This window comes from Microtus pennsylvanicus, chromosome 16, assembly GCF_037038515.1.
Source record: "Microtus pennsylvanicus isolate mMicPen1 chromosome 16, mMicPen1.hap1, whole genome shotgun sequence".
NCBI classification, from domain to species: Eukaryota; Metazoa; Chordata; class Mammalia; order Rodentia; family Cricetidae; genus Microtus; species Microtus pennsylvanicus.
In genome coordinates, this window is record NC_134594.1 from 40,753,619 (window position 1) to 40,771,954 (window position 18,336).

Below are 18,336 nucleotides of genomic sequence, written 5' to 3' on the forward strand. Positions count from 1 at the left end.
TTACATTTCAAAGTAAGTATACTCTTGTTTTTAAAAAGTGTAATAGTTAATATATACATAGTAAATGCTTTCGTACTTTCTTGATCAATTCAACATTTGGAATTCCATAGGATTCTAATATAAAAATGATTAAATTCATCCAATCGAGTAATAGAATCCATTTCAGTTATTGTAATAGAGAAATATGCAATCGAAATAGCTCAGTGTTCATAAATTTCTCTCTAGTTCAGGTTGGTTTCGGAAAGCATGATTTGACTCATATCCACATATCTATAGAAATTCATATTATATCAAAGTCCTGGGGAGGATGTGTGGGAGATGGGGGAGGGGAACAGAGGAAAAGTGAGAAGAGAAGACAAAGAAAAGGAGAAGTCCATTTGTATACGTCAAGAAACTCAGACACTAAGGTTAAAGGGAGAAGCTGAGGTTCATTCTCCTTTGTATCTTCCTTCTAAAGCAACAAAGTTTCCACTCACCAAATAGTGGTTAAAAACACGTGATGAGGGAATAAGCCACCCACTGGTAATTATCGAGTAAGAATTTACAGCCAGGTGGTTGGATATTTACCTTCATCAGGATGAATTCTGTAGCAGTTACATCTTAACAATTAGACTCCTTATTATAAATCAATTTTACTTCTAGTAATATTCAGTTTAATTACCCCAAGATAAAAAAAAGTAGGATTTTACCACCTTCTCTCTCCTTTCTGTTTGTGAGCTCCAAAAACTGTGTGTCAATTCAAAAGTAATGGACTGGGAATGAGGAGGTAGCTCATTGAATAGTACTCTTGCCTTGGAAGATATAGACCTGAATTCAATCTCCAGCACATACATAAATCTCCAGGCATGATGGAATGCATTGGTAAATTTTATGCTGGGCAGGTAAAGAAAATCTATCTCTAGAACTTCTGGGACAGGCAATAGAGCCTAAGCAGTGAAGTTGGGTCCCAGGGAGAAACAAAGATGCAAAAACAATGTTTATGCTTGTGAAGAATGGTGGGTGTCCCCTAGTGTACACAAACACACACACACACACAGAGAGAGAGAGAGAGAGAGAGAGAGAGAGAGAGAGAGAGAGAGAGAAGGAAGAGAGAGAGAGAGAGAGAGAAGGAGAGAAGGAGAGAGAGAGAGAGAGAGAGAGAGAGAGAGAGAGAGAGAAAGAGAGAAGGAGAGAGAGAGAGAGAGAGAGAGAGAGAGAGAGAGAGAGAAGGAGAGAAGGAGAGAGAGAGAGAGAGAGAGAGAGAGAGAGAGAGAGAGAGAGAGAGGGAGTTTGTATTTTTATTTATAGGTGTTTTGTATTTTTCATTATGGGTCAGCATCTTTAGGAGTTAAACATATTTATGTTGAAAGGAAATATAAAGATTCGAATCTCACAGAGATGTCTTCAGACACAAATTTGATCATCTCCTTTTCATTCCCTATGGCCATTGGAATCTTTAACTGTAAGCCGGGTCTTTTATTCTCACATTCTTTCTGGGTTCTTACCAGCAGGATGTGTGCAACATTAAGCTGTGTTACGTCACTGCCTAGCATAGACCCTAGCATCCTAGAAGATACTCCAGAAATTGCTGTTGAATAAACTGCTATAAAAGTATTTAAGTTTAGTACAAATGAATGCAACATTAAGTGTAACTAGTGTAATGTCATCTCTATATCTAACTATATTTATTCTTTAAGTGCGAAACTTTTTAAAGGCGTTTATCAGGGCTAAAGCTAAGGCATTTTACACACTAATCAATGGATTTAACTGAACAAATAAAAGATCCCAGTATATGGGAAGAAAAGAGTGCCAGTGAGAGATGAGCTTATCTAAATGATAGTTCATGAAGACGAATGACTGTTTACACAACACGCAAGAAAACAAATTCCTGTTCACAGACTAGCTAGAAATGATACTTAAAAAAATCATTAATTGAAAGCTTTGACACATAAAAATATTGTATAATCTTAGTATTTTATGTTTACCAAGAGAGGCATAATCTGAAGATTTTAATCGAGCTAAGTAAGTATTTGAGGGACTGTGTTTAAAAAAAAAAAAGTTTACACAGTAAATTAGAATCTGGATTATCATTCAGTGAAATAATTTTAAGATACAAGTCAAGGATGACTATACATAACAGAATTATCAGAAGTTAATATGAAATTTCATGAATTGTAGATAATAAAATATGTTTAAATTCATTTGTGATGGAACATTTTAGGAAGAGGCCTACCTGTAAAAGAGTCGTTCTGTGGAACTTGAGTGCCCCCTTCTGGTGTATTTTAGCAAAGCATCCCGAGCAATAATCCTCACCGCATTCCAGGCACACCTTTAAAAACACGCACATGTGTGTACATGAGAGCACACAAAGGCAGCACAACCATCAGAAAAGGTTTGCGCGAAGATGCTAATATGCTTTGTATTTATTCCTCCAACTACACAGATGTCATTGGAATGAAAAAGTGCCGAAATGCTAAAATTTAACACTGAGAAACTATTTACTCTGAGAACAAATAATAGTTGTGGTCATGTTGGCTATACATATTATATACATATATAAACGCACCATTTTATAACAGTCATAAAAAACTAATAGCATCCGGTCAAACTCCTTGACCTGGTGGAAATGATGTGGAAATATTATACACTAAGACTCTCATTTCATGACATGTTTTATTTTTATGCACATCAACACTAGCTAAAAACAATATATAATGTCTCTTGCAACACTTTCCACATGCGTCCATGAATGCATTCCCTTCTTGGTGATTCTTAAAATACAGTTTTGATAATGTTGTCAGACGTGTGTGCAAAGGAAAGAGAAAACAAGATGTGGTGTTTCTGGTGACTGAGAAAATCACAGGTCAGTTTACCTTCTGGCTTCTCAGTAATAGGAAAATGTACTGACTAAACTGTGGAAAGTTTGGGTATGCAACGTACCTGTCCCATGATTCTGTTAAAAAACAGTGCAAGTAAGGAGAAGGGGAAAAAAAGCTTTACTAGGATTGAAGTCGCTATTATGAAGTTGCTGTAACATTGCTTCAACACCTTCACAGTGTGATGTGTTTCAGATTGGCCCAGGATGAAAAAATGATGGGAAACATGAAGAAGGAATTATATAGAAGAAGAGAGAGAGTGTCGGAAGGTCTGTGTCAAGAAATGATTAGTACTGTTTTCAATGGTCAGTGATTGACTGAGCAAACATCAGTGTTTATCATGGTTGAGATCTTGAGCTCTGAGTTGAAACACGTGGATGTCATTGTGGCTTCACTAACTTGTACATCCAGGCAGATCCTTAAGTATGATGTAACAAACAGTTCTTTCTTTAAAACCTTGCAAAATCTTTAATGAATCAAGTATGTCAGATGACTGCATGGTCTATTATTAATTCAATACATTTTCAAAGATAATTGAAAACGTAAAGCTGGAAATCTTATGTAAGCAGAAAAAGCAACAGCTCTATAAAGTCTTTCTAAGAGGTTATAACAAAAAGTCCTTAATTATACAATTTTAAGTGCCAAATAAATGTTAAAGTTATAATTTCACACAGCTATATGATAGTATTAATACAGTAATGAATATTTCAAAATCCCAATTTTTGAACATACCTGTTAACATTCCTCTGAATTTTTCATAAACCTTTGGCAGTTTCTGCCACATAATATGAGTCAGGGAGCTGAAAAACCAGGTTCAGCATGGAATTCAAAGCCATGTATTTATTAACAGATGTTTAATGAAAACAGCTAAACAGATATTTCTAGACCAGAAGATCAAAGCTGGGGTTGCCAAGCAAGCTCGCATATTTTGTTATACAAGCATATTTGGATTTAAATTGGGTTAAAATGACTGCCAACTGGAAAATCTTTTTAGGCAGTTTGTGCAACTGGCGGCAACATACTAAACCATAGATAAGGATTCCATTTTGCTGCATAGTTTCCTCAATGATAAAAACTCCTGGGTGCAATTTGAAGAACTATCTGGTTGATTTGGCAAATTCCAGAGCAGCTGTATTAGTTTTTAGAACTCATTTCATTCTAATTAAATCATCCACATGTGCCAAATTAAAAGGTAACTTTTCTTTCTACTTTTAGCATAGAGAAACTGCCTGAGGCCTCTGAAATGTCATTTAAAATATTGAAAGTGTTGGATTTTATTAATATTTTTAAGTGCATAAAGTCATAAGCTGACAAGATAACAACAAAATCATTATAGGTATTGTTTCCCTTGTATGTGTTAGATGTAGCAACAAGCACTTTATCAAATTATAACCATCGCTAGCTTTGTGGCATAGGTCACAGGTGGCAAACCATCTTCAGAAGGACTCAGTAATTTACTTAAGGTTATGTCCTTCACGGGGAAACCTGACGTGCAAATCTCCAGATTGCAAACCGCTTACACCTATCTTGATACAGCAGGTAGGGTATGAAACTATTAAAAGGAACCATATGGGGAATGGTGTCAGAGGTGTCCATCCTTTCAAAATTATGACAGGACACTGCATTTGCTATGAAAATATTGTTGCTTCTGTGTGTTGCTAGGCATAATTGAAAAGAGGCCAGACTTGATTATAAATGATGCCGTCAAGAAAGAGTGAGAGCATCATGTTCAGAGATGTTTTTTGGTTTTTGGTTTTTTGTTTTTGTTTTTGTTTTTTTGTTTTTCGAGACAGGGTTTCTCTGTAGCTTTGGTGCCCGTCCCGGAACTAGCTCTTGTAGATCAGGCTGGCCTCAAACTCCCAAAGATCCACCTTCCTCTGCCTCCCAAGTGCTGGGATTAAAGGCGTGTGCCACCACCGCCCGGCCAGAGATGTTAAACTTATCTGCCAGAACATAGAGTAACAGTAATGAAAAGGAGTATCACATGTTGTGGGATATCTAAGTGTGTAACGATACACATTTTCTTATGTTGCATTTGTTTAATTATGTAAATATGCATTGTATTTGTTTCACCTTGCCTGCCTAAGGCATCTGATCGGTTTGAAACAGCTGAGTAGTCAATACTTAGGCAGAAAAGGTATAGATGGGGTTGGTGGGTGGAGAGAATAAGTGGGAGGAGAAATCTAGGCTTGAGAAAAAGGAGGAGAAGAAAAATAGAGAGAGAGGGATGCATCCTGGCAAGAAGCCAGACTATCACCAGGCATCCAGATGTGAGAAGCCATGAAAGAAAGAAACAGAAGGGAAGAAAAGTTAAAAAGTCAGCGAGGCAAAACATAGATGAAGAGAAATAAGTTGGAAGGTCTAGGAAGAAACGAGCAAACGATACGGACTAGCACTGACAGCTCATACTGAGTCTGCATACGCTAAGGACTAGCACTGATAGCTCATACTGAGTCTCCTGGTCATGATGTGAGGAAAGTTACAGGGCTAGGACTGTGGAAGCAGACCCAGGGGAAGAGGGTGTCTAAGGGGCCCTCGTAGGTCTGTCCTGCTGGCGTTGTAGTGTACTTACAAGGAGCGCAGCTTTGTTCTCACACTGTCCACAAACTTTCTTTTTAGTCTTGGGCTTTTCCCTTCCAAAAGACTGAGCCATTTTATAATTTGCTTGCTGTTTTGCTGGTGCTAGAAGGAAAACAAAGAATTAAAATAATCAGTTTAAAGTATGATGGGGTTTTTGATGGCGTTGTTGTTGTTGTTTTAGATTAGCAATGTAATGAAACTATGAACGTTTCTACGTGTTCACACAGCACTGATGCATTAGCTCCATAACTTGATGAGGAAGGTCTGATCTGATAGAACCTATAGCGATGTCTGCTAGCACCCGTAAGTAAGGGCAACACCATGCATTCACTTTTACCTGCTTTGCTTAGACACCCTTGACCTCCTTGACCTGAACCATTCGTCACTAGACAATACCGATATTTAGACCCTATAGTCTAATATATATATATATATATATATATATATATATATATATATATATTCTATAGATGATATATGAAGAGCCTTGCTTTTAGGCTATAATACAGAAAGATGCTTACCTTGAATCTGTTCCTTCAGTGTCTTTAATTTCACATTTCCAGAAGAGAGCTGCATGAACAAAATAGATGTTATTTTTCAGGTACACATTCTCTTACCCAAAGAAAGCATATTAACAAAATGTTAAATAGCTTTACCCTCTGAGTACATTTTGCATGAAAACATATTATTTGAGAATACTTTGAAACTAAAAGATAATTAACTGCATATGTAAATTTTAAATTTCACTTAAAAGAAAAATTTAATAAATATTGGGTATATAAATCATTTTTAGTTGTGTTCTGTTGTTGATACAGGACCTCACTATGTATCTCAGACTAACCTCTAACTCATGATCCTTCTGGTACTCCTCCTAAACACTGACAATAAAAGTATTAACCGCCATATGCAGTTCATAGACCAATTATTACACAACATACCAAGAGTATTTTTCTTATTATACAAAGTTTCAAAAACACATTTCTATGCAAGTATGTAATATAACTGGAGGACAAAAAAACTACTATATGCCATCGTGAATTGATTTTAAGGAAATGCTAGCATTCACATACTGTGAAGGTTTAAAAGTCTCTTCTTCCTCCTGAAGATATGTATAAACACTGAATCCGCACTGAATTCTGACTGAACCACTCTGTTCACATAACCGCAGAAGCCAATGGCATTATCTTATTTGTAGAGTTTAGAGAACCACATTTCAACACTGTGGTCTTAACCAATCCTATGTATTATTTATGATTCCTTACTTTCCTACATGACTGCTAAAATATGCTTGAGAACGTAAGAGCCAATACTGTGAATTTCAATATAAACAATCCTTTGAATCCTTTGGATCTTAACATTGTAGGCAGCGAAAGAGACCTGCCAATTGAACACATTCGCCTGGGTCTTATTAAAACCAGCATTTTAAAGTGCACAGTGAGCCCAGAGGATGGTGTGCATTTACATAGACACTGTCAATTCATGCCCAGCTTTCAATTTGCAATTTGCATGCTCAATTGCCCAATTTGTACATGAAGATATGAGAACAATGGCCGTCTCTATATCTACGGCTGTACCAACTGCAGTCATCTTTGAAAATTTAGGCCTAATTATTCTCTGTGGTTTTGCTCCAAAGATACACTTATTGTTCACGTTCTTTGAAGTAGCTGTTCAGATGTTTTCTGTACCAAACGCAGCAGAAAAGAAAATAGAATTGAAATAATCAAACTTTATATGAATCACACTTTTATTTTTTTAAGTTGGCGATGTTATACAAGTTATAGCTAATTTAACCTCACTGAATTATCCAGCATGATTGCCTCAATGATACAACTGAATTCTGACTCTCAATGTGATCAGCCTGGCTATGAGCTCCTTATGAGTAGGTATGTGAGGAAAATAAAGAAGTTATTAGGGAAATTTCATAATTTCTTTTTATTGCTGTGAATAATATTTTTCTATCCTATAAATGTATTCATATTTACTTCAACTTATCTAAATTGCATAGAAATATTCGAGTGAGCAAAGTGCTAGCTTCTATTTTGAGCTAATTGAATTTTGTCATTAAATTTGATTTTTATGTTTGAAAAAATAATTGAGTGATAAAGTAGAGTTAGCCAATGGATACAAATGCACACACTGGTGTTTACATGATTCTAAGGATCTGAAACAATAATTTATTATGCTAAAGCCACTCATTGCTGTGCCTGAAGGTATTGAACAAGAGCTTCTCAATAAGGTTTAATTGGCTCTGTAATCTTTAACATCTGAGCAACTGGTGTGAACCAAGTGATGGTCAGTGGTCTCTCAAACAACACAAATACCTACAACCTTCCACGAGTGCCTTCCTGTGCCCAAAGTGCCCCCAGGAGGACTTTTTCAATAATTTCCATCTCCTGAAATATTCCATCTCTGCTTACTATCTATATAACACAAGTTCCTTAGGGTTCCATAAAATGCTGTATAAAAATCCACTTAACTAATCTCTCCTAAAAGCATTTCAGCCCAAAAGTTCATATTAACTGAAGCCCATTTTATGGGTCAAAGCTTCTCTAAAATAATGTCTACAGAAACCAGTTCCTTTTTGCGGGTTTGTTGTTTTGTTTGGATAGACTGATCTTCAACTCACTATGTAGCTGAAGATAACCCTGAACTCTGATCCACTTGCTCCATTTCCCAATACTTACTGCATGCTAAGTAAGTACTTTCCAAATGAGCCACTTACCCAGACAACTAGATACTATTTCACTCCCTGTTACTCACTGGCATAGAGTGGGAAAAATCTGCATCTTTTACCCAGGGTGCTAATCCACCATCATCACTCAGCAAATTCTCATCCACTGATAACCGCTTCCTACTTACTGTCTTTACCAATGTCCAGGTTCTTCTTCCACCTACACCTCAGAAACCTACTCCATATTTCTCTTTACCCCATTGCCCGTTAGTCATGCCAAACACTGAAGATCCTACAACAGTCTGGCAGCTGGCAACATCTCAATGCCTCTAGCTCCCCGCCATTGTGACCAAACCTGCAGCTAGACATCATTCTAAATGGCCACACCTACAAAATTCCAAACACTGAAGTTCTCAGTGGTAAGTAAGATCCCTTTTCCTTCTACTCTCAGCTCTCCCATTCTACCTACTATTGTGATGAAATAATGCTATGTGGTTTCCTGCAAACCCATGCTGAATTCACCACCCACCCCCAGGTCACACAGGACTTCTTAGCAGTGAGTTCAATCATTTACTGCTGAACCCTAGTCATGATTCCCACAGATGCTACTCCACACCTCCACTCTCAAGAACGCATAGCTGTCCTGTTTCCTGTCTGTCACTTGAGCAGGCGCCATCACATTCAACTCCATGAGAATGTCGGTGTCTCATTACAGGTTTCTGTACCACGGTACTGTATCATCTGTCAAAACAATCCTTAGCATTTATGTTTATTTACACTTATTTTTTTTCTGTTTTGCTTTGCCAGAGGAAATGTGTTCTCACTTCCGCAATGAAGGTGTCTTTAATGAACCACCTTCTCAAAGACCACAGCCCAACCACTGGTCTTTCTGTCATTAGCATTTTCAATTTCTCCTTTACTTGTTCTCCCGTTCCTCAGCCTATAACGGACTGACTTGGGTCCACCAAACCCCCAACTACTTAATTCTTCCTTGACCCCACTGAATCTCTATGTGTTCTTACTCTTATGTTCACTACAGTAATTTGTCTGCATTGTCTCCCATTCTTTCATTTTTTTTAAAAAATACTTGAAATATATGGTTGCAATGATCTAATTGTGGCTCAATAACTGAACCCCAGCCTTTTAATAGTCTCATTTTCCACATATAGACATTCTAACAATTCAAAAATAGGTTTGCGTGTAACATCTCTCACCTTGCTCAGAACTCTAAAAGTTATGAGTGTCTTATGAATGCATAGCAGAGGGTCAAAGTGGTTCACTTTCCTGTGACTGTGGGGATAGCTAAATGAATGAGAATTTTAATTTATAAGGCCTCAGCACTGCTAACACCAGGAGTATCTGCAGTGTACTGTAGCAAGTTCAGTAGCAACCTTGGTCCTGGCCCATTATGCATCTTTGCTATAATCAAACAGAACACTTCTCTTGACAGTAACAAGTGCAAAAGTCTTCAGACATTGCCAAAGATCTCCAGAGAAACAAAATTACCTCACTGAGAGTTGTTCTACCGTAAAATTTCTTTAAGGTACAACATACTGGACGGCATTAGCATCTCCACGTGTTCTAAAAAGGCTTTTCCTTGCTTTTAATCTTCTAAGAAATCCTAAGTTTCTGGCCCCATGCCCTTCTTTTACTTTGAGGCAATGTTCACTGGAAAACTGGAAGATTATTCTACAACAAGCCTAACAGCGTGCATTCAGAATTGTGGGTCATCATGCTTGACATTGAGCAAATCGGGTTACTTCTCTGATGTGAAATTACTTCATCTGTGAAACCATAATTAGAAACTGACTCTTGGGAGAGATATAAGTGCTTAGTAAAATAAAAAGTCAACTAAGATAAGCTCCTGGCTGGTATAAAATATACTGAGTAAATATTGTATTTTGAGGGCTACCATATATACCACACCCTGGCCTCCCTTGCATTTCATTCTTCACATCTCTCTTATTTATGTAAATTCTTAAGGATAGATTTACTTGGCTTTACCTATCACATTAAAATTAAAATAAAAAATCCTAAACTTGTACCACAGACTTTCCTTGCTTCTTCCTTTAAGCTCTCTTACTCCATGAAGTCTATACCATATGCTGTGTATTTGACTTCCTCTTTCTTTCCTCACTGTATTTTGGGGGCAATGCTGTTCTTTACATTTCTCCTGTTTCCATTTGAATTCAGTCCTTAGCATGACTTCTCTGGTGTTTTTCTAGCCATCTACTGCCTCTGTACCTCTGTGCCCTCTGATCTAGAGAGCAGCAAGCACACATAGTGAAAACATCTCACAAAGTGACTGGGAAGTAGAAAAGAAACACTTATTTGTATTTTTGTTTCTCTTCCCTTTAATTTCCATGCTAATGATCGGGCGAAAAGCTGTTAGTCACCTGAATCAATGGAAGTATATACATAGGAAATTCATGTTCAAAGTCTATTCAATACTGTTTAATTTCATACCAACCTGTGTACACCCTACCTGCTTTATATTGTTAGTAACAAACAAATGGTCAGTTGGAAAAGAAACACCATCACAAATCATTCTTATAACATTGTAATTCTACTGGTCAGCCTCTGTAAAATCTCCTTTCCAGTCTCTCATACACTAGATCCCTTCCACAGTTTCTACTTCTACCTTCTTTTACAACTATGATGTTTATGGAAGCAAGGATTTTGACTTATTTTTCAAATATTTTCCTACATAAAGTCATTAACCAAATTGCTATTTCTCAAGTACACATTTATTCATATCCAAAATGTTGACTGCAAATGTTTTTTATTGGCTCTTACTAAAAAATATTTGATATGACTCATTTTTTCTATATTAGACAAGGACATCCTTGAAAACAAGGAGTAAATCGCTGGAAATCCAAAAGAGCACTTTACAAATGCCCTCACATCCAAGCTCATGATCACAGATTTGGTGATCAATGACAACCAACACCTTTTGTTTTGTTTTGATCTTTTCTTTTTGACTCGGGATCTTAGACCATCACTCAGACTGGCCTCAACCTTCTGGCAAGCCCGCTGCTTCAACTTCGTGATTTCTGGGAATACAAGAGGATGCTACCACGATTGCTCGTGGCCAAAATGTTTACCATATTTACAGTAACATCTGAAATGCAACACAGGACAGCACCGTGGAAAGATAATGACGGGTTAAATATGGCTTACAAATTTTTAACCCAAGAGTGAAAGAAACCTGACTCACAAAGGGGATGGCAGTGTACAAAGAAATGCTTTCTCTGAAGCCAAAAAGTACAGAAGTGCTGCGTAAGATATTTATTGGTGCCAAATGACCCAATGAAAGTTTAATAATAGGTATATAAAAGTAAAATGCTGTGCAAGTTAAAATTCACGAAGTCACGAATGTTGTGCTAAGGAAATCCAGAGGAAACGTTTTCCTTATATAAAAACACCTACCTACTTGCAATCATAAATGTGATGCCATGATATCATTTACAATTGAACTCGGGAGACACAGTAATGAGAAAGTGAATAGGTTGCTTGGGAATTGCCATGCAAATCTTTTCTTGGACGTCTTTACTCATGTGGCTAAGAGTGTATGAGTAATTATTATGCAAGCAGAACGCAACAATATTAAGGAAATAAAAAATAATATCAAGTCAGAACTGAAGCTCATAATCCATCATGTCATATAATATTAGTCTTCACCTTAATATAGAACTGTCATTGTATTTAATGTCCTCTAAATAAATAGAATAACTGTGTTTGGAATTCAAAATTTCCCCTGTAAGTAATTTTCAAGAACCTTCTGAAATATTTTATTTAAAAAAAAATACTTCTGCATGGAAAACAAAGCATATCTGAATAATGAAAGCCAGTATTAACCTGAAGATTGTGAACCTAAACAGAAGCTAGTAAAGCAAGGATGGAGGATCTTTGAGTATGAGAGAGAATGCAAAACCCGACAACATAATGCATGTCCTCTTGCTCAAAAAATGGCTTCTTTCTTACCTTACTGGCATTCACTTTACTTTGTGATGTTAGATGTGACTTGTTACCCAATTTGCCCACACTTCCAGAATTCCAGTAATATCCACTTGACCTTCAATGGGCATAAAACAAAATGTAATTATTGAAAACATTAGTCCTTTTAGTGAAAACATATAAAAATCTGGATGTCAGCCTGATAAACCACTATAAGTTGGGAATAGGATGTCAGAAATGACCTAGTTTATCACTTTAAGGGTCACTCCTCTCTATCTGTGATGTCTGTGTAGCAACGACTGAAAGGGAAACATGTAAACACAGAAGCATTCCACTACTTGGCATTTACAGTGACTGACTTTTACTCATTTATAGAAAAAATTACAGATGGCCTTAAAATTTATAAAACCAGGTATCTACAAATGAAAATAAGAACAAATCTATACCCCTAAAATACAGCAGGTCTGCCGGGTGATGGAATGAGCTCCTATGTTGGAAATAACACAGATTACAAAGAAGGCAAGTTCTAATGTTACAGATTTCAAAGTGTTCATTGAGGCCCACTGTGGGGGGAAAGCATTTTTGAGGACGCCAAGAATAAAGTATCATATTTCATTGGAAAACTGCCCAATGTCACATAGATATTAAATAATAAACCCCAAACTGGAATTGTGGGTCTCCCTTTTCCTGGGAGGCAACAGGTGGTAAGTCTTCATTTTATCTGTGACACTATCTGTGAAACCTTAGGAGAGAATAGTTCTACTCTTAAAACCCATTTGAGTTGAAGAATGTTCTAAAAGACCATCCAGTAAAGGCTCCACAGCTAAAGAAAAGTCCCTTCCGGGAGCAGATTCCATGAACTCCAGTTTACAAATTATAGTGATACCTAAAATAACCAAACACATATGAAATGTGTAGTCTTCTGCTTTATAGGTGACTGTAAACTCCTGCAGTCCATTTATAGGGCAATTTATCCATGTTAAGCACAATATAAAATAAACATGCTTCTGAACCTAAAATGACAGAGAGAGGAATTTATTCAAAGATGCCATGTATAAAAGCAAAAGTACATGTACAGGTCAATGGTGGCATTTATATTTGTAAAATATTGCTAAGGTAAGCCACTAACAAATGGGATAAATCAGTGTATGGCTAGAGCACAGACCAAAATATTATGATGGGAATTATTTTCATAACTTATAGATTAGTCCATTTGTAAACATACCAAACACACCCACGTATTCCCACAAAGACTTATACAAAGATGAGACATTTGTGGGAAAAAAATTTATTCATTAAATGGTACAAGGAAATGGACTGGTTGTGAGCTTAGACTTAAAAAATCATGTTTATCATGTAACTGTCAGTTGCTCTTGACACAAATAAGTCTGATGTGTGTTAGTGTTATAATAAAAAAGTAAATTAACACACGACAATGCATAAGTGTAATGCATTGTTATGGAGATTTTATCAACAAAACAAAATTATATAGTTTGCTTAAAATATTTTAAATATACCTACAGGTTTACATAGTTCTGATGTCGTGCAAGGACACACTTGCTCACTGAAGAATTGCACTTCACAACAATACCCTTAACATCAGCTAGGTTTTCTGTATCCTGAGTGCAGTTGTTTCATAGCAAAAAAATCAAGTTTTCATTGCTTTCCTGTGCATTCCAGGCCTCACGTTCTTGTAGACCTTATCATATTAGGCAATTAGGAACAGAAAAAAAGCTAGTAATCTGACAGAAACCAAAGTTCTGGTAATTTTAAAATGTAGTGTGTTTAAAAATCAAAAGTAAAGGGAATTTAATATCCCTTCTTCCTCGGGAACAGTTAAAAGTCATCAGCCCACCAAATGTTTTTACTAGAATAACAAAAGTTATACAAAATATCTTTATATAATTCAGTCAAATGAATAGAATATTTAAATCAGTACAACATTAGGAAGTATTGTGCTTTTTGTGCTTTTTAAAAAACTTCTCTGAACATTCACTCACTTCATTTCTTCCTTTCCTTTGTTCCATGTGGATTGGAATTCTCGGAATTTCTTTTCCATCGTTTGGTTCTCGAGTTCTAGCTGAATTTTCTCCATTTGCAGTTCCTGAGCATTTCTAAAGACAGATGATTCGAAGAGTCATTTAGAGCAAGCAAATAAGCCTCAAGGCGAGCAAATTTCATAGAGACTTCTGCTCTTAAATTGTAGCTATTAGTAATGCTTACAGAATGACTTAGTTCATCTGTTCCTATGCCCTTTTTAAAAAGTATTTGCCTGTTATTAATAGTCCCTTTAAGCCATGTGTCTCTTCAAATCTAAAAGCAGAAAAAACATTATTTGCTTTTGTACAGGAGCCATGATATATATATATATATATATATATATATATATATATATATACAAGTATCTGTGACAAATAGAAGAAAATTATACTTTTATAATTGACTTTACTATATCACATAGTTCATAACATAGTACATAAACCGCCATTTAATGCAGGGATAGAGATTTAACCTGGAGCTGCATACCTGCTAGGTAAGCATTCTAATCACCTAGTCATACCCTCCACCTAAAACAATTGTTTTCCTTCTACATGAGCTCATTCTGTTGAAACAGCAGTTTGGAACCTTCAGTAAATGTCTAATGTGGATATAAAAAGCTGAGCATCAGAACAATTTGTTTCTCTTTGGAAGAAAGCTCCTATTAATACTTTGTAGGAGATTATCTACAAAAGATGTGTGTGTGTGTGTGTGTGTGTGTGTGTGTGTGTGTGTGTACGTGCATCTTTGTTTGTAGAAGGCAAAAGTATGTACGTGTACATCTATGTGACTGCCTATGGAGACCAGAGGAAAAACTGGCTAAGACTCCTCAGGTATCACCCACATCTTTCTTTGCTCCTATTTATTTATTTACTTACTTATTGCCTTTATTCCTTTTTTTGAAACAGGATCCCTCACTGAGCTGGAACTCACTAAGTAGGCTTAACTAACCAACCAGAAAAACAGATCTGCCCACCTCTGCTTTGCCCAGCACCAGGATTCTAAGCATGTGATGGCATATCTAGTTTTTATTAGGTGGCTTCTTGATACTGAACTCAAATCTTCATGTTTGCACTGAATCATCTCCATATCCCTAAGAGATTTTTGTATTAGTATCTGAAGCTCCACCCTCCTACCAGACTTAGATCCTAACCATTCTACAGCTAGAAGCCAACCCAAGAGTCTAGATTTCAGTATCTATTGTGAATTTAAAACTTTTCCTACATCATTGTGAATATGATGGTCTGATTCAAACTAAGAAATAATGAAGACAGAAAAGAGATTTAAATTACAGAGGTGAGAAACCTTCACTAAAAAGCAAATGTACCAAGCTTTGGTTCACAGGTGAAAATAGTCCATGGTGATATCTCAAAGCAACTAAAGTATAGAGAAAATGGCTTGTTACTTAAATTACATCCAAAAGGTTAGACTTAGCCCACTACACACAAGAACTGAGGAATGAAAGGCAGCAAGACAGATGCAGTCTCCAATTCAGTATGAATACAATCAAGAAGGAAATAGGTGAAGGCAGACAGTCACTGTGCTATTACTGAGGGAAGGGACAGCTGGACTTCGAGCCTGTGGACAGACAATACACCCTTAACTTCAGACTAAGAACATTTCTTGGAGTAAATGAATTCTGAGCTAATACATAAAGGATTAGAGAGCATTTGCCTGTTCAGAGGGAGGTGCTAGTAACAGTGGCCCAGGAAGAAAGAAAAGTGTGGACAGGGGGAAAAGATAAAACATGAATCAAGGAGCTAGAAGTTCCATGCTTCAGCTCACTAAGTGTAAGATGGGAAAACATCAAGAAGTGGGCCTGCTGGGTGGCTGGTGGTCAGATCATAAAGAACCCTGAGAGTGTGATCAGCGACTGGGGGTTCTGTGAACGATGAGGATTCCTTCAGGGACACTTGATCAGACTTGTGTGTATAAAGATCACTCTGCTGTACCATGAAAATTCAAATTAGAAGTAAAAAGGCTTAGAAGCAAGACAGGCAGATAAGAAATGGCACCAAAAATCCTAACTGTAGTGATTATGATTATCTAAGGAGAGAAAATGTAGAGGAAAATTGGAGCATTTAATTAAAAAAATGAACTAAATTTATAGGCTGATAGGAAGTAGATGGCTAACCAAAGAGGGTACAAAGCACAAATCTAAAGTAACCCCAGACAAGTAACTTAAACACAGAATTACTACTCATGTTTTTGACTAGAACACTCTGAGCAGGAGAACAGAGCTGAGATTCAAAACATTCTCATGATGATCCACATACTCAATGATCCAAGAGCTTACAGTAGTTCACCTACTGCTTTCAAAAGAAGCATTGAAAAGGACAAACATTATTGTCATTTAATTTTCTTAGAAGACACACTGCTTCTAAAGACCCCACTGTAGCAGATAAAGAGGAAAAAGCTGGAGATGAAAAGACTATTTTTGAGAAATGGGCATATTTCATGCTTGGTTTTATATGACTCCCAAAAAAAGAAAGAAAGAGAAGACAGCAAGAAAAATGAAAGAAAGAAAGAGAAAGAGAAAGAGAAAGAAAGAAAGAAAGAAAGAAAGAAAGAAAGAAAGAAAGAAAGAAAGAAAGAAAGAGAAAAAGGCCTTTTTCAGGAAAAAACCTTAAACCCTGGGCTAGAAGGGTAGGCAAGTCCACTATGAGGCACCATGGCATACCATGAAAAGACCATATGAACACAGCAAAGATAAAAGAGGATGTTGGGGGAACGTTGTGGGTAAGCTGACAGCAGAGGGTCAGGAAATACAAGGACCACTGTTAAGAGTGCCACAGGAAGGATGCTTGGAACAAGGAAAGGATTAATAGAGAACTACAGGGTCATAAGCATATTGTCTCTTCCTTCACACTCTTGTGAGTTGCAGTTCTATGAGATATAAGAGCATAAAGCAGTGTCTTTACTCATCACTTTTAAGATTATTGCATACCCATTAGTTATTATATAGGCTTGTCCCTTCTCTCTGACTATGTATTATAAACTTAGGCAAGTTGATAATGTCTTAAAAACAAAGTTTATGCTGTATAATACAACATTCCCATTCAACAACTACCAAAGAACCTGTATTCTTCCCATTGAACTTGACTCATCTGCTCAATTCTGCCCACATAGACGATATACTCCCAAGCCCCTGGGCCTACATGTAGCCTATGCTATACCACAAACCAGACTATACTGTCAATTTAACTGTACCACATATCCATTGCAAGCTATTTAAAGAGTAAGATTCTTGTTTCTTCCCTTTGTAGCCACCACTTGCTCTCAGAGTACGTATACCACTAATAGACATTTGTTAGTGAATAGTTTGCAGGTGTAGACAGAGAATAAACATCCAATAGAGTACTCTCAGGCATTTCTTTGTTTCTAAAGATCAAAAGAGCAACACTCACAATTTAACAACTTCCATAACCAGCAAAACAACTGTAAATCTAAATATGGTGAGAGCATGTGTTTGCCTAACATTTTCCAGTTTCTATAATATTTTTACACCCGATGACTTACAGGTGAAGAAAGTGTAATTTATGAAATGCTCTGAGGACATCCAATAATTATAAGACCACTGATTTGAACCAGGAAAATCAAAAACTAAAATTTTAAGTGGGCAGCATGTTCCCAACCCTTCCTGGCTGGCTCTTAGTAGTAGTTGAGAAAACTTCCAATGACAGTAGCCAATCTCCAAGGAAAACTGTGAGTGCATCCCTTTAGTATCCAGGAGAAGTTACAAAATACTGAGGATGCTCAGAATTGACGGCCATGACATTGGAAGTACTTGGCTTTACCTGGAGGGTAAATTTTTCTAAGTCTATTCCATTCCGTGCCTGGGATGTTGTCTTGAGCAGTGTCCAAGCTCAAAGATCTCTGGCCCTAATTGACTCGTTAATTTTAGCTTCTTTTTGAACTCTTAACCCTGGGTATAGGTCACAAAAATACAGCCTTCTCTTATACTACTTCAATAGTAAATGAATCCAACTTTTATATATAACTTCACATTTCCATTACTACTAATAAAATAATTTTAGTCCTAATTTTGGAAACAATTATAAACCTTAAATTTACAAGCTATATTACTAAACTGATGCTATCATTAAAGTGATAAAATAACTTTTTCCACATTGGTAATATAATAGTTAATAAATTTATGCTCAATAATATGAACATAGCTTATAAATTTGAAGTCTTACTACAAAACAGCAATGAAGGAAAACAGGAGTAAGAATT

General features: G+C 36.6%; 1 protein-coding gene across 3 annotated transcripts in view; it reads right to left on the reverse strand.

Moving 5' to 3' along the window:
- Zbbx (zinc finger B-box domain containing) overlaps nt 1-18,336 on the reverse strand; it is a 91,667-nt gene that overhangs the window by 64,162 nt on the left and 9,169 nt on the right. For all 3 annotated transcript variants that reach the window (XM_075950556.1, XM_075950558.1, XM_075950557.1), the window contains exons 4-8: nt 14,064-14,177; nt 12,091-12,181; nt 5,957-6,005; nt 5,428-5,537; nt 2,213-2,308 (exon numbers count right to left, since the gene is read on the reverse strand). In XM_075950556.1, coding sequence (XP_075806671.1) covers nt 2,213-2,308; nt 5,428-5,537; nt 5,957-6,005; nt 12,091-12,181; nt 14,064-14,177 — 460 coding nt within the window. The remainder of the gene's footprint in view (nt 1-2,212; nt 2,309-5,427; nt 5,538-5,956; nt 6,006-12,090; nt 12,182-14,063; nt 14,178-18,336) is intronic.